This window comes from Patella vulgata, chromosome 2, assembly GCF_932274485.2.
Source record: "Patella vulgata chromosome 2, xgPatVulg1.2, whole genome shotgun sequence".
Classification (NCBI taxonomy): Eukaryota; Metazoa; Mollusca; class Gastropoda; family Patellidae; genus Patella; species Patella vulgata.
The window spans coordinates 72974016-72988889 of NC_065880.2; the positions used below are offsets into that span (position 1 = coordinate 72974016).

A 14874-nucleotide genomic window follows, 5' to 3' on the forward strand; every position below is an offset into this window, starting at 1 on the left:
TTTAACGAAAATATAAGTTTTATTTAACAATTCATTTTAATATTTCAAAATTACACCTATTATAGATAACACATTGACAATATTTTTACATCAATAAAATATAATTGTGACAATACGTAATACGTTTATCGGAAATATTTTAAACTATTCAGGTAAGATAAGATATTAAGATGTTTGTTGCATCAACTCGTACATCCAATGAAAAATATAATGGCCTAAATCCGATTAGAAAATGACCTGCCCGCCTCTGGCATCAAGATGTCCATTAATGAGAGCATGACGTCAACAAAGTATAATACATTATCAAAATCTTCTCCTTTCAACGACCCACAAACGTGGAGCGACTCTCGTTTTAAAAAAAATAAAATCGTCCAACATTTGAGCTGGAAATATTAACCGTCTTGTTAGCACAACAGAAACACAAATAATCAATAGAATATATTTACAATTAATTTCATTTAAATTATTTAAAATAATAAGTTCATGGATGGGAGTTCAAACTGCAACGTTCCCCTTTTCATCTCCCAAACCTTGGCTGATAAATTTTCACGGTAAGTAATTCATAAAATAATTTTTTTAATTAAAAAAGGTATATCTGAATTGATTTAAAATTAGGGAAACATACGCCCACGGCAGCTAAGTCGTCCGTGTATAGTCCACACGAATTTTTGCATATTTATTATTTGTAGGTAATAGGACCCCATTAAATAACTATAGTTCATCCTGATGCTAGGAGTTGGTATACAAAACAATTTACAATGTATAGATTTGTTCATCTTATGAACGCCAAAGGCAACAACTCAAAGTAATTCTATATCGGTTTCTTCATCTAGTGAACATAAACATTGTGTGTGTAAATATAAGGAACAGTAACTCTAGATGTAATCATTGTAATGAATTAACAACTGTGAATACATTTCACGTCAATCGGGTTATGACTTTAGTCTCTGGAGTGCCCATAGATTATTCAACGTGATCAAGGACCATAAACTCTTAAGCCCGGCCCATACCGCCACGACTTGCCCAGACACTACCCAACGCAACGTCTTGTCTCAGATAATCAGTGCAGTGTGGACAGTCCCACGACCACGATTCAATCGATTTCTGTCGCGTCGTGGCCTGTCGGCCCGATTGAACATGTTCAATCGTAGTCGGATGCAGTCGTAACTTATCGTGTTTGTGTGGACACTCACACGACGCGATCAATTGTCTTACTGATGTTTAGCCAATCAGAGAGTAGCATTATGCTTCCGGTTTACTTTTGGAATCACTCGCTAGAGGGAAGTGGCGTAACTCATGACGCATAATCTGTGAGAGTTGGACCTGTGTGGACGGGTACCGTCGTAGGTAAGTGAAGTAAAGCCCGGCCCATACCGCCACGACTTGCACAGACTCTACCCAACGCAACGTCTTGTCTCAGATAATCAGTGCCGTGTGGACAGTCCCACGACCACGATTCAATCGATTTCCGTCGCGTCGGGGACCGTCGGCCCTATTGAACATGTTCAATTGTAGTCGGATGCAGTTGGTTGCAGTCGTAACTTATGCTTCCGGTTTACTTTTGGAATCACTCGCTAGAGGGAAGTGGCGTAACTCACGACGCATAATCTGTGAGAGTCGGGCCTGTGTGGACTGGTACCGTCGTAGGCAAGTGAAGTAAAGGCGCGACCCGATTTTTTTTTACAACTACCCAAGACGCCGAGTCCTGTCGGCTTGTGTGTAGTCGTAGCGGTATGGGCCGGGCTTTAAAGACAATTAAAGACAATCGGACACGCCCGACGGAAGGAAATTCATATTGTCAGTTTAACCAAATCTGGATCCTTGGGTGGGGGGGGGGCGAAAATTTACACTAATAAACACATTTTTACAAATTATTAAGAGGACGGAGGGGGGGGGGCACTCTAGCCTCTGGAGCTAAACAAAATGACGGATGGACGGCCGTTGTCGACGATATACGATAACATTTCAATAAAAGCTATACAAATTATAGTCCCAGTATCAGCAATAAACACTTCATAAATTTATACAATTTAAAAAACTGAAATCTAGCGCCATGAAATCACACCTAAAATATACTTGAATGTTAATACAGATTTAAGCTTCTGCATGAAATGAACTATTATTAGTGAAACAATTTATATATTACAATTTAAAAAATTGAAGTTCAGCCCCGTGAAATCATAACCATGGACCTTATTATAAGGTCCATGTCATAACTAAAATACATTTCAATATTACTTATTAATACAGATTTAGCTTTCGGCGTGATGTGAACTAAAAACGTTAATAATGATGGCTTAAATTTATTTTATGATATGTAACAAACAACGGGGATTTACCTTAAAATATACCTTAATATTTATAGGTTACTAAATGATTAGAATTCTTGGAAGTATGAGAGTTTGTTGACTTCACTTGATGTCGGGTTTAACGTCCGCGTCCACCTAGGTGATATCGCAGACAAACTTGCAAAAAGAGCAGTGGTAAGTGAGAGGCTCAATAGCGTTGGAGAGGCTCGTCTAGCGTAGGTTGGAGATAGATCAATCTGATTAAAATACAGATCTATATTTCGTTTCGTTTTTTTGTATACTTTCGATAACCTACACTACATAAAAACAAGTAAAACGAAATTTTGAATTAAAAAAATGAAACGAAATAGAGTCTGGGTTTTATCGTTTCCATTTCCACATTTAAAGGCACAATCCTACCTTTTGAATTACAGTGTCTAAGGGTGGTGTTAAACAACCATTTATTGGCTCTATCCAAAGCGTTGCGACTGGGTACAAGTAATATGGGAGTTCTCCGTCAAAATACTCCGATACTGACCAAATTTGTATAAATTATAGATGATCAACAGACACTTAATCAGTATTATTAATTGCTGTAACAATTGGATTGAAATACCAGATACTCGATGGAGGAATTTATGTGACTGCGTGGTTGGTTATTTTTCTAATTATTATTTATAAAGTGAAAGTATAGAATGAAGTTATCTAGACCAAACTGCTCCTTGATTAAGAATAGGTATGGTTTAACGTTCATAATCAAATGGAATCAAATGAACTAGGGTCCTATACGTCCTGCACAACTGACAACCGCTTTCAATTTTTTAAAATGAGAGCTTGGCAGTTGCAGTGCGCTATGAGAGAAAATTTTGCAAGTCAGCGGAGTGTTTATAAATGTATATAGTGTTGCTAAAAGGGGGGCGGGGATTTTTTGAAAGTTTGTTTTCGCTAATCTAAATCTGGCTCTTTTACATCATCTTCACGGCTATTCAGAGCTTCTTGTAATTGTTTGAGATAATATCGTTTAACAGCTTCATCTCGTGCTTGTTTGACCATAGATATAATATTTTCAACGTCTCTATCAACCTGAGCACAGGCTTCCTCCTTCCATTTATCCAAATCGTCTTGTCGTTTTTGCAGTTGTGCTTTATACACTTCCAATTCTTCCGTCTTTGCTTTCATCTGTCCAATATGATCTCTCAATCTCTGCCTAGCCCACGGTTCGACCTCTTCCAGTGTTTGGACCCAGTGATTTGGTTCTCGGTGTTCATCTGCTAAGCATTTCATACACAAAGTTTTCTGACAATCTCTACAGTACCGACATAACTCTTCTGTTGTGTGAACGTTACAGAAGTGTTTTTCCCTAGTTTCTTCATCGCCGTCTGCCGAGGTGCTTGTTTCGCCGTTTTCTTCCGGTTTCGTTTCTCCATCATCTTCGCTGGACTTCGGTTTGTCATCGGGCGGAAATGCTTCAGCCATTCCTTAAAAAATGATTGAATAAAATAACAATGTTATTTTACATGATAGGCTATTTATATAATAAATTATAGACGTTTACAACAAATACTAGCTATATACAACCGGGAGGTCCCGGGTTCGATCCCGGTGTTGCCGGCGGACAGTTGTGTTTCCGCCTACTTTTTCAATCCGTTTAACAGAGGTAAACGCGAAAGCCTTCTTATAAGTCTGTATAAAGTCGCGGACTTTTATAAATTCAAATACCTTCTATATGTGACGTCAAATCATGCGGCGTTGATCATTGGCTGGATGGCGCACTCATTGTTTACATAACGTAAACTGGTCCGGGCAGAATGATGCCTTTTACTCATTTTATATATTTACACTAAATAGGAAATCTTTTTTATCCAGATATACTTCAAACACCTTTATTCATTTTTTTAATAGGCTACTTCAAAAAAAAAACCAACCCAAAAATGTTATAGAATTAAGTACTGGAATAGACTATACAAATTTCCAAATAATTATATTAAAAAATTAATAAGAAAAACGATTAATATGGATTAGATGGACTTTTAAAACTAATAAGAATATGATAACATGCAATATCTTGATGTTTTGAACCATTTGGAAAAAATATCAAAACAATACTTCGATTGATCGCAAAACTCTTACCATCAGAATCCACGGCAGCTCAGTGAGTAGGGAGTTCATCTGATTTTCCGTCGTGGTTCCCCTTGTCAGGGTTACTGGACGGAGGCCTGGCATAGTCGTTCAGATGGGATAAAATCCGCGGTCCCGTGTACATATTTGAATTCGAAGTAAGAGTTGGTCGTAGTGCCGCTGTCCCGGCAAAATTTCCCTCATAGAACACTGCAAGGTGTATTAAACTCCATTTCATTTTATTTCATTTCTTTTACCATTAACGCGTAAAACTCAAATGTAGATGGCGCTCGCGTATATGGTTCAACTACCGGCCATATCCTAAATACCACAACACAACAATGTTTCCTTATTATATTCTATGTACCGTAATATCCAATGCCTTTATAATCCACCAGTGCATTATATTGAAATGATTGGTGGTATTTACAATGTACACAATGTTCCATGCAATCACTTGACTATACGTACAGCGAATGGAGAATTTTAAAAGAAGACATCAGTCTACCCAGTCTGTCTCATACTCTCACTCACACTGTTGAATGTTTCAATGTTTACATTGATATACTGTGACTTCGCAATATTTACCTGTAATATATTCGATTATCCACTATAGACCGTAATAAACCAATTATTGTTGTCTCTACCTTTTAATTATTAACATACCATAATACAGATTTAACGTCAACAAACACAAAACAATATTACTTTACAATACATCCAAGCTTGAACGCATTATATCACGTGATACCTGTTCATGGCGGCCGATGGCGCGTTCGGGCGTTAAGCCACACATTGCTAGTCTGTAATACAAATGATTGAATGAATGAGCGTTTAGCGCCCATTTGACACAAACTAGGTCATTTCGAGATTAACACGTGGTTCAATTTTATTTCAATAATTCGCTTGCGCGTATGAAACACGTATGCAATGAGTACACAACGGTACTGGACACAAAACAACGTATGCAAAAAGCACACAGCGGACGAGCAAACTTTCGGGGGTGGCTCCATCCGTTTTCATCCGCTCCAGAAATTGACAAAATTGACGAAAATTTGCGAAAACGGAAAAGAACGAACGTGGGAAGTATGTAGCGGGGATGTTAAATGGATGTTCATCGGAAGCCTAACGGATGAAAGCTGATGGAAGTTGATGACAGCTCCGAAGGGGTAAGGCAAACTCCAGACATCCTTCAATATTATACCAGATACAAACGCTTTGTCCGAGATGTATACGCTTACATCCTTTCTATTTCCGTGCTACTAACGATGTATAGACGTTACATGTACCTTATCTTTCTTCCCTCTTTCCGTTTTCAACTGGAGCGGATGTGAGTTGCGAGGATGCCCAAAGGATGCAGAGAGGATACAGTGGACGTTTAACGGATGATAACGGACATGGAACGTTTGGTGCTCGTATATGTCGCACATTTACATCGTACACGGCAGAAAGTTCATCCGTTATAAAAGTTTTGTGCAGCTCAAAACTTTTTGCGCGGATGAAATCAAAGTGAAGGGATGCTCGATGGATAGAGCGTATGAAACACGTATGCAATGAGTACACAACGAATGCATGGCGTTTTCAAACGGAGGGCACGTTTTTTTCACCGTTTTACTTCCTCTTTGCATCCGTAAGTGCAGTGGGACCAGGCCTTAACGTACAAGCAGGGATTCGAAACCACACCACATAGACCTTGTAATTTCACGCACACGCGTTAAACCACTATGTCAATCGACCACACTCACCCCTGCCCGGACTCGGTTAATGAAGACGGGCATGTGCGTTATACAGTGTGCTACGAGGGAAATTTTGCCCGGACAGTGACGCTATTCGATCAACTCATATCGAGTTCCAACTGCCAAGAGATTGCCAATGTGTACACGGGACCTCGGTTTTTCGTCCCATCCGAACGACTATACGTTTCCCAGCCAACGCAGGGATCGAATACGGGACCTCCATTTAACGAATCAACGTCTTACTCACAGAGCCACCGCATGACTACCGCGGGGGATATTTTACCCGAATGGCAATTGAATTCTGCAAGGGATCTTTAATGTGCATTACCCCTAAAATGAAAAGTGATATCGGGTGTTCTAGAAAGAGTAATGTCCTGTCCCGTACATGAGAAATCTCACGGATTATCAAAGAAGCAGTCTCGCGATATTTTAAGAATACCGGTACCGTATATTATCAGTATAGGGGTTGGGTAGTGGGTGTGGTGTTATTAAAGATGCTGTCTCACGATATTTTTAAAAACATCATATATTTTCAGCAGGGGTAGGACAACAGGTGTGGTAGTTATGGATTGTAGTGGCACTAAAACTATTCCAGAGATATGTAATGTCCGTCGTCCAGAGAGACTCAGGAATTTAAGAAATTGTTACCCTCCGACCGGAAAGGTACCTTCTTAGAGTACGTTTACTAGAAATACCCCAGTGTATTAATTGTGGCCCTTTTAAATATAATGCAGGATACTTAAAATAGGATTTAGCATTCACAGTCACTCAGTGATTAAGGCGCTGTCTCACTAACCACTAAAAGTCTCCGGGGGATATGACAAGGGGCGGGGACTAGTCGTATATGGATGCGACAAAAACCAAATATAAATACCTGCATTTGCCGACACGTAAAAACCCCATTTTATTAAGCTGTGCTGTATCTCTGGAGGGCCTCCAACAGGAGGAGATCACTGGTCTGCAGCCCATAAAGGCCATGGCTTATTCCGATGTATAGATTTCAATCAGATTTGACAATCACGAAGTTTATGAACCCACGTTAAAGAACCCCTGACAGTTTGAATTCGAAATAAATAGGCCGTAGTGCCGCTGTCTGTGTAAAACTTCACTCATGGCACATTGTATGGCGTATACCGGTCTTCATTAGCCCGGTGCATAACATAGGACGTTAAACGCCATTTTATTTGCTTTTATTTCAGACACTTAACGATAAATTCATAAGCTAGTCCAGATCAAGTTGACCTCTTACACTTCTCTTATTTTATGGACAATTGAGCATTTTTAAGACACTCAAACTATGACCTTGACAATCTGGTCACTCTTAAAAGGGTTATTAATGTATGAAATATTCAGATTGCCAACTAAGTACATTCATAAATCTTTAATCTGGGTACAGAAAGAGGGAGAGAAATGGGGTTCAACGTCGACTCACACAAATTAGGTCATTTCGGGACTAATATTTCAATAAATAAATTGAACGGATGGGTGTTTAGTGGGAGGACCAGAGAAACCCTCGAAATTGGACAGGCGGGGAATCGAAACCACGCCACTTGATTCAGTGACAGGTCTTATGATATACAGTCCACGCCTTAAGACTATTCGGACACGCATCGAAATAACACTATATTGACAAATTTAACATTTTGTTTCGACATGAACAAATGAAGTTGCAGCCCCTTCTAAAGCTATATGACAAAGATCTATACACCCATTTTAAAGGGGTGTTACAGGCCAGTACTACCGGGACAACATCTTGGCAGTCCATGTTGTGCCGTTCGCACGACGTCATGGCCGCCGTTTCATCTTCCAGGATGACAACGCAAGATGTCACAGGGCCAGGATCGTTACAGGAAACCTCCAACAACAGAACATCACCTTGGCCAGCACTGAGTCCCGACCTCTCCCCCATCGAGCATGTCTGGGACATACTTGGACAGAGGTTACGTCAACGTCAACAACGTCCTGCCAATGTCCAAGAACTTGCTGCTGCGTTGCAACAGGAATGGGACAATCTGGACCAAAATGACCTTAGACGTCTCATTAGGAGTATGCCACGTCGGATCAATGCTTGTTTGGCAAACAGAGGAGGATTTACCCGTTACTGACTTGGTTGTGATGCTGTGGTAACTTTGCTGTTTGACCCCGGGTATCATTTTACCCTTATAATGGTCAGTCTGTGCCTTACTTAGTCTAACGATCATTTGGAATAAATCGATGAATGTGAACTTCATTTCATTTTGTCATTTGTTTCTTCGTCAGTTTCATTAGGTGACTTTAATAACACTTAAAAATCAAATATCCCCTACTTTTTTGGAATAGTATATATATAGTAAGCAACACCAGATGAAGGGAGACTACGTGTGCATTGAAGAAAGGATTGTAAATATAGTGGCTAGATTTCTAAGAGGGCTGGCGATGGCGCAAATAACTTTCAAGACGACTTAAGGATATTAAAAAGGTGGACAGCAGCGCCCACTCCCGAGAATTTTTTTTGTGATAAATGCTACCCAATAAAACATGAATGCCTTGTAACATACGTCAACAAATCCCCCCATAGCACACTGTATGGCGTATGGCCGTCTTCATTTGCCCAGTCGGAGCAAAATAGGACGTTAAACCCCATTTCATTACCAGACATACACTACGAACTGCGTAAATAGAATGCGTTTACCATACATCGAGTCCGGGCAAAATTTCTCCCACAGCACTGTATGCCGTATTCATTAGCCTATAGTCGGAGCAGAACAATACGTTAAAACCCTTTTTATTTAATTACCATACATGGCATATTTACACACTAAATGCTGACCTCAATTATAATCATGTTTTGTTTTGATAATTATAATTACCATCAAATGAGGCAAGTAATATAAGGAATACATTGTATAGTTATTTTTGATTAAATGATCGAGACGAAAACTTGTGTAGTTAAATAAAAAACGTTAAAGATATCAATTTAATATTCTTCTCCCTCCTCTTCGCCCTCTCCCTCAACAGAATCGACACCGACTTCCTCATAATCTTTCTCCAGTGCAGCCAAATCTTCTCTAGCCTCTGAGAATTCACCTTCTTCCATACCTTCGCCAACATACCAGTGAACAAAAGCTCTCTTGGCGTACATTAGATCAAATTTATGATCCAGACGAGCCCAGGCTTCAGCAATAGCAGTAGTGTTACTTAACATACAAACAGCCCTCTGTACCTTGGCTAAATCCCCTCCTGGTACAACAGTTGGTGGTTGGTAGTTGATACCTACTTTAAAACCAGTTGGACACCAGTCAACAAATTGAATGGTTCTCTTAGTTTTGATAGTCGCAATGGCTGCGTTTACGTCTTTTGGCACAACATCTCCCCGATACAACATACAACAGGCCATGTACTTGCCGTGACGTGGATCACATTTAACCATCTGGTTGGACGGTTCAAAACAGGCATTGGTAACTTCAGATACCGTGAGCTGTTCGTGGTAAGCCTTTTCAGCAGAGATTACTGGGGCGTATGTTGCCAAAGGGAAATGGATACGTGGGTAAGGTACCAAGTTGGTTTGAAACTCGGTCAAATCGACGTTCAGAGCACCATCAAATCTCAAAGACGCGGTGATAGAACTGACGATCTGTCCTAGAAGTCTGTTTAAGTTGGTGTAGGTTGGTCTTTCTATGTCTAGATTACGACGACAGATATCATAAATAGCTTCATTATCCACCATAAAAGCGCAATCTGAATGCTCCAGAGTAGTGTGGGTAGTCAAAATGGAGTTGTATGGTTCAACTACCGCAGTGGAAATTTGTGGGGCTGGGTAGACAGCAAATTCCAATTTGGATTTCTTGCCATAATCAACACTCAACCTTTCCATGAGCAATGAAGAGAAACCAGAACCGGTTCCTCCACCGAAACTATGAAAGATGAGGAAACCTTGTAAACCAGTACATTGGTCAGCTAATTTTCGTATCCGATCAAGGACGAGGTCAACAATTTCTTTACCGATTGTGTAATGACCTCTGGCGTAGTTATTGGCGGCATCTTCTTTACCAGTGATCAGTTGTTCTGGGTGGAAGAGTTGACGGTATGTACCCGTTCTCACTTCATCTAAAACAAAATAAAGATCGAATATTTTAAAGTTAGCTAACGAAAATTCCATTTTTACAAACAATAAGGGATCTGATAGAGTTTTAAAAAAATATATGTAACGCCCTCTATCGTTATATTGGATTTTTCTTTTTTGCATACAATCTTACCTACAACCGTTGGTTCCAAATCAACGAAGACAGCCCTAGGTACATGTTTTCCAGCTCCAGTTTCACTGAAGAACGTGTTGAATGAATCGTCTCCACCACCAATAGTTTTATCTGATGGCATCTGACCATCGGGTTGGATACCATGTTCTAAACAGTATAACTCCCAACAGGCATTGCCCATCTGTACACCAGCCTGGCCGACATGGATAGAGATACATTCACGCTAAAAATAGATTTTAAATATGAATAAATAAAGTAGCTAGTTTAGTTAAAGTATATTTTTCATATAGGTTCGCGTGAAATTACATATCTTAAATGTAGAATCGAAATCAATTTCGTACCGTTATTTTGGATTTCTAGCCCAAATACTATATATTTCAACTGTTCTGATCCGTTATAATTTATAATTAGAAATATATATTAGAATATATATATATATATATATATATATATATATATATATATATATGGCGGGAGACACACCCACGGTGGCTAAAGTGAATATGGTGCTGGTTTGCTAACCATGAGGTACGGGTTCGATCCCGGTGTTGGCGGAGAAAATTCCTCGGTCTGGCATGTAAACATCGTGAAGTCGTTCGGGTGGTATGAAAACCTGAGGTCACGTGTATATATTGGGGTGCACATAAAAGAACCCCAGATTGTTAGAATTCGATATAAGAGAAGGCCGTAGCACCACTGTTCCGGCAAAATTTCTTCTTTAGCACACTGCTAATCCCACTACTCACTGCTGTAAAGAAGGCAAATTCTTGTTCTAAATTATGACTGGTCAATAGTCCGATTAACAACCAATAGCTAACTGCGTAACAATACCAAACAGAGCTCCAAATTGGAACAAATATGTTTACATAACGTTACGTCATGACTCACGATTTTATTATGCCCCAAAAATTAACCAGTACATAGCAGAATATTGCAGAAAAAGTAATTGTGTGACAAACGAGGCTATCATCACGGACATAATGTAAACAATACTGTTTTGAGTCCAACACTTTCACCGTTTTTAATACCTTAAATTACTGTCCAAAGTTTTAGGAAAGTCCCCTGATTAAAAGGGCTGTCATGTTGCTGTGCTTGGGGATAGATTTGATTGAACGGGAAGAATAGACCCGCTCCCTCAAAAGCGCAAGTATCAGAAGCTAATCCAGCAATGACCAGAGAGGGATTTCTCGGGTCATTGCTTCAGAAATATGCAAGGTGTAAGCCTGTCTTCATTAGTCCGGTTAATGCAGAAAAATAGGACGTTAAACCCCATTTCTTTTTGTTAAAGGGGTTGTGGATTGATTGAATATTAAGATATTAATTCTATGGTTTTCTGATTATCTTTCTCTATAATCTGCCCATTGTTAAAACGGAAATCAATATACTAGAAGTCAAGATCGTATTAAGACGATAAATAACACCCTTAGTGAATCAAGCTTATTGATTTAAAATTCAAGTTTGGACACGCGCGTATCATAGAACAAAGGTGAGATATAATTCCTAAGTTCTGGATCACAGAAAGTGACATGCTAATGGATTGATTTTTACGTTGATTGGCTTTCGGTTGATTAGTTTCGGTTAGTTGGTTCGACGCGTTTAATATCTGTTTCCACCCAGAATATCGCAGGCAATTAGTTTTCGGGTAATGGGCGTTATATCTTCAGTCATAAAAAAAACCAAAACACGATTTATAAAGAAAAATAATCACTGGTTTAAATAGGACAACGTTATGTCTAAACCAGTGAATTTTTTCCCATATAAATTATGTTGTGTTTATTAATGTGCTCAATAGCTAAATGCCACTCAAGGATTATCTGGGTTCATGTCTTAATTGGATAATGGTTCGTGTCGATACCTAATCAAAAGTTGGAGTAGGGACAGGGTCTATTGAGTGGTCAATCAATCTTAAAGCAATGTACATTCAAAATGTTATTGAAATAGCCATGACTGAATACAATCAAGCTATACACGCATCTTATTAACTGCTTAAACCGAATAAGCATGTTACAAGTACTATAGTAGAAAGGAGATATTGCAAATTAATTATTTATTCAAAAGATTCAAGGGCTTGTTTGTAGTTTTCTTAATTGAAATATCGAGACAGACATGGATGTGAATAATGCATAGTGTTACTAGTATAGGTAGTTTCCTTCGATATTCAGTAAACGTCAATGTCACAGTAAGTTGGTACTGGAAAAATTGGTATTCGGTGTATACATACCATCATCAACTATAAAAAGCGTTTAGGTTCTTACAATCTATGATATTTTGGTTCTTTAAAATGCCATAGCGCACCCAAGACAATGGGGAAAACAAGCCAACTGAACATTTATCTTTTTGAAAGGTATCGAGCAATCAAACTAATTATATTTAGTCTAACCAGAAAATGTCCACGATCGCATTCAGTAAAGGTTTTAAAGTACCTGGTATTGAAACTCGACACTAATGTAGAATCAAACTTATCTTGTCCCGCAAAGCATCGACCAATGAAATTGCTTAGCTTTACCGGAAAATGTTAATCATGGAAAGGCGGGGGACAAATAAAAAATGTGGAAACGAGTGGATTGGGTGAGTACACTGACCAAGAACCAGAGAATTTCGATCACACCCAACTACAAATCTCACAATATTTATCGAATATACAAGTAGATCTTGCGATTTCAAACAATGATATTAAAAAGCTACCACTGAAGAAGTTCACTTCCCAGTGATTTTCGTATCAATTTTCTAAAGCAGAGTGCAAATATAGAAACTATGAAGTTTTTACTAAACCTAAAATAAATCTTAAAAGGAGCTAAATCGCTAATATTTGGGATCTAGAAATTGACACAAATGCATCGCAACGCATACAATATAAACTGATTTACATTCAATCGTTTCCGTTTTTACTTTAAATTTTAAATCAGTTATGTTCGGCGAAATACGCCAGAAGTCTCAATCGAATGACAATCTCTAGCATCTGATTATTCCAGTCTATACCGATAGTATTTATTGTGCATGCTCTCCAGATAAGAATATGACGTCGCCGTTTGACAAGACTTGTGGAATATGCCTATAGCCTCGTTCTCCGGGTCCCTTGTTACAAATGGTGCTGAAACGCCTTATGGTACACGATTTGAGTACCAATGGTAAAATGGTTTCTTTTTTTTGTCTTAAATCTTAGATATTGGATATCAGAAGCTCATCTTTTCCCGGTAAGATCACAGCATCAATGTTGATTTAAGTTGACAAATAATTCGTGTTTTCAAAGTGGAAGACTTTAAATGATATTGAGTTGGAGACTTACGCAGCAAGTCTGTTCTCTGCACATGTAATATTGGTTTACAGATTCCTGTATATAAGTTACCGACACGCGACATACATGTAACATTTTAAGTACTTGTCAATATAATAAATCAGTTGTATTTGGGTTCTGAATCCCAAAGTTCAAGAATTACAGATCTGTGGTGGTTCTAAAAGTCTACTTTATAGGATAAATCGTAAGGCGACTTGAAATCTACACACACAACACAACATACCATACATAATTAGAGTTATAATTTCTTTAAAAATATGAATTAATTTCGAAAAGACAATATCACCCCAAAAAAGATATTATATTCGGAAAAAGACCTTATCTTCCGAGTAAAGAAGAAATACATCTATAGCCAAAAGTCAAAATCTTGCCCCATATTACTGTGGCAGCTTTGACGCAAATAAACAGACAGTGGGTTTGGACTACAACAAGAACACCCATGGTACTTACCATTTTGGTTATTGATAATTAAACTGTTGTAAGTGTTGATGGTAAAAACTGAACAGCACTGGAGAACCTCAAGCTAAGACCTGTGTCGTCTAATGTGAGAGAAGCGAATGACTCAAACTTGGGATTACAAAGTTTTGTATGATTGGGTTTGTTGTCCTTAGTAACCAGGCCGATTAAACTGATCAGTATTGACAATCTCGTGTCAGAATGTTTTCGTAGGTGATAGCACGTTCTTCAGCTCATTAAAAATAATTCTCGGTCATTTAGACCACGTCGTCAGCTCATTAAAAATAATTCTCGGTCATCTAGACCCATGTATTTACGCGTCAAACAAAGGATACCCGTAAGAGAGAGAGAGAGAGAGAGAGAGAGAGAGAGAGAGAGTTTAACGTCCACTCGACACAAACTAGGTCATTTCGGGACTAACATGGTTTAATTTTATTTTAATAATTCGCATGTGCGTAGGGGTCTTTAGCAGTGGGAGGAAACCGGAGGACCCGGAGAAAACCCACGAGGTTGAACAGGCGACCCTACTCCTTGTCAAGTACAACCAGGGAATCGAAACCACGCCAGTTGACTCAATGACAGTCCTTATGATACAGCGCGCTCGCGCTAAACATTCGGACCAGTCCTGTAAAAGACATACTGACGTTGATTTCTTTGACTTTTGACAGTTTTGTATGCGATCGGTGGTAGTGGACGTTAAGTTAAAGATACATTATGGTAGATTAAATAAAAGATTATGTAGAGGG

At 38.8% G+C, this 14874-nt stretch overlaps 1 protein-coding gene and 1 long non-coding RNA gene across 2 annotated transcripts; both read right to left on the bottom strand.

Moving 5' to 3' along the window:
- On the bottom strand, positions 1-5158 carry LOC126810769 (uncharacterized). The gene is made up of 2 exons (XR_007675290.2): positions 4995-5158; positions 1-3766 (listed from the first exon to the last, which is right to left on the bottom strand). It is a non-coding gene; the product is annotated as an uncharacterized LOC126810769 (long non-coding RNA).
- A 3732-nt stretch (positions 5159-8890) lies between these two features.
- LOC126810761 (tubulin alpha-2/alpha-4 chain-like) lies at positions 8891-14277 on the bottom strand. Its single transcript, XM_050536011.2, has 3 exons — positions 14123-14277; positions 10378-10600; positions 8891-10228 (listed from the first exon to the last, which is right to left on the bottom strand). Exons 1-3 carry the CDS (start codon positions 14123-14125, stop codon positions 9099-9101), a joined length of 1356 nt encoding a protein of 451 aa, XP_050391968.1. The 5' UTR covers positions 14126-14277; the 3' UTR covers positions 8891-9098.
- Positions 14278-14874: the final 597 nt, after the last annotated feature.

Coding starts and splice junctions, on each gene's coding strand:
- LOC126810761 (XM_050536011.2), bottom strand. Junction 10,229..10,377: donor TTTGGAACCAACGGTTGTAG/GTAAGATTGTAT, acceptor ATTTTGTTTTAG/ATGAAGTGAGAACGGGTACA.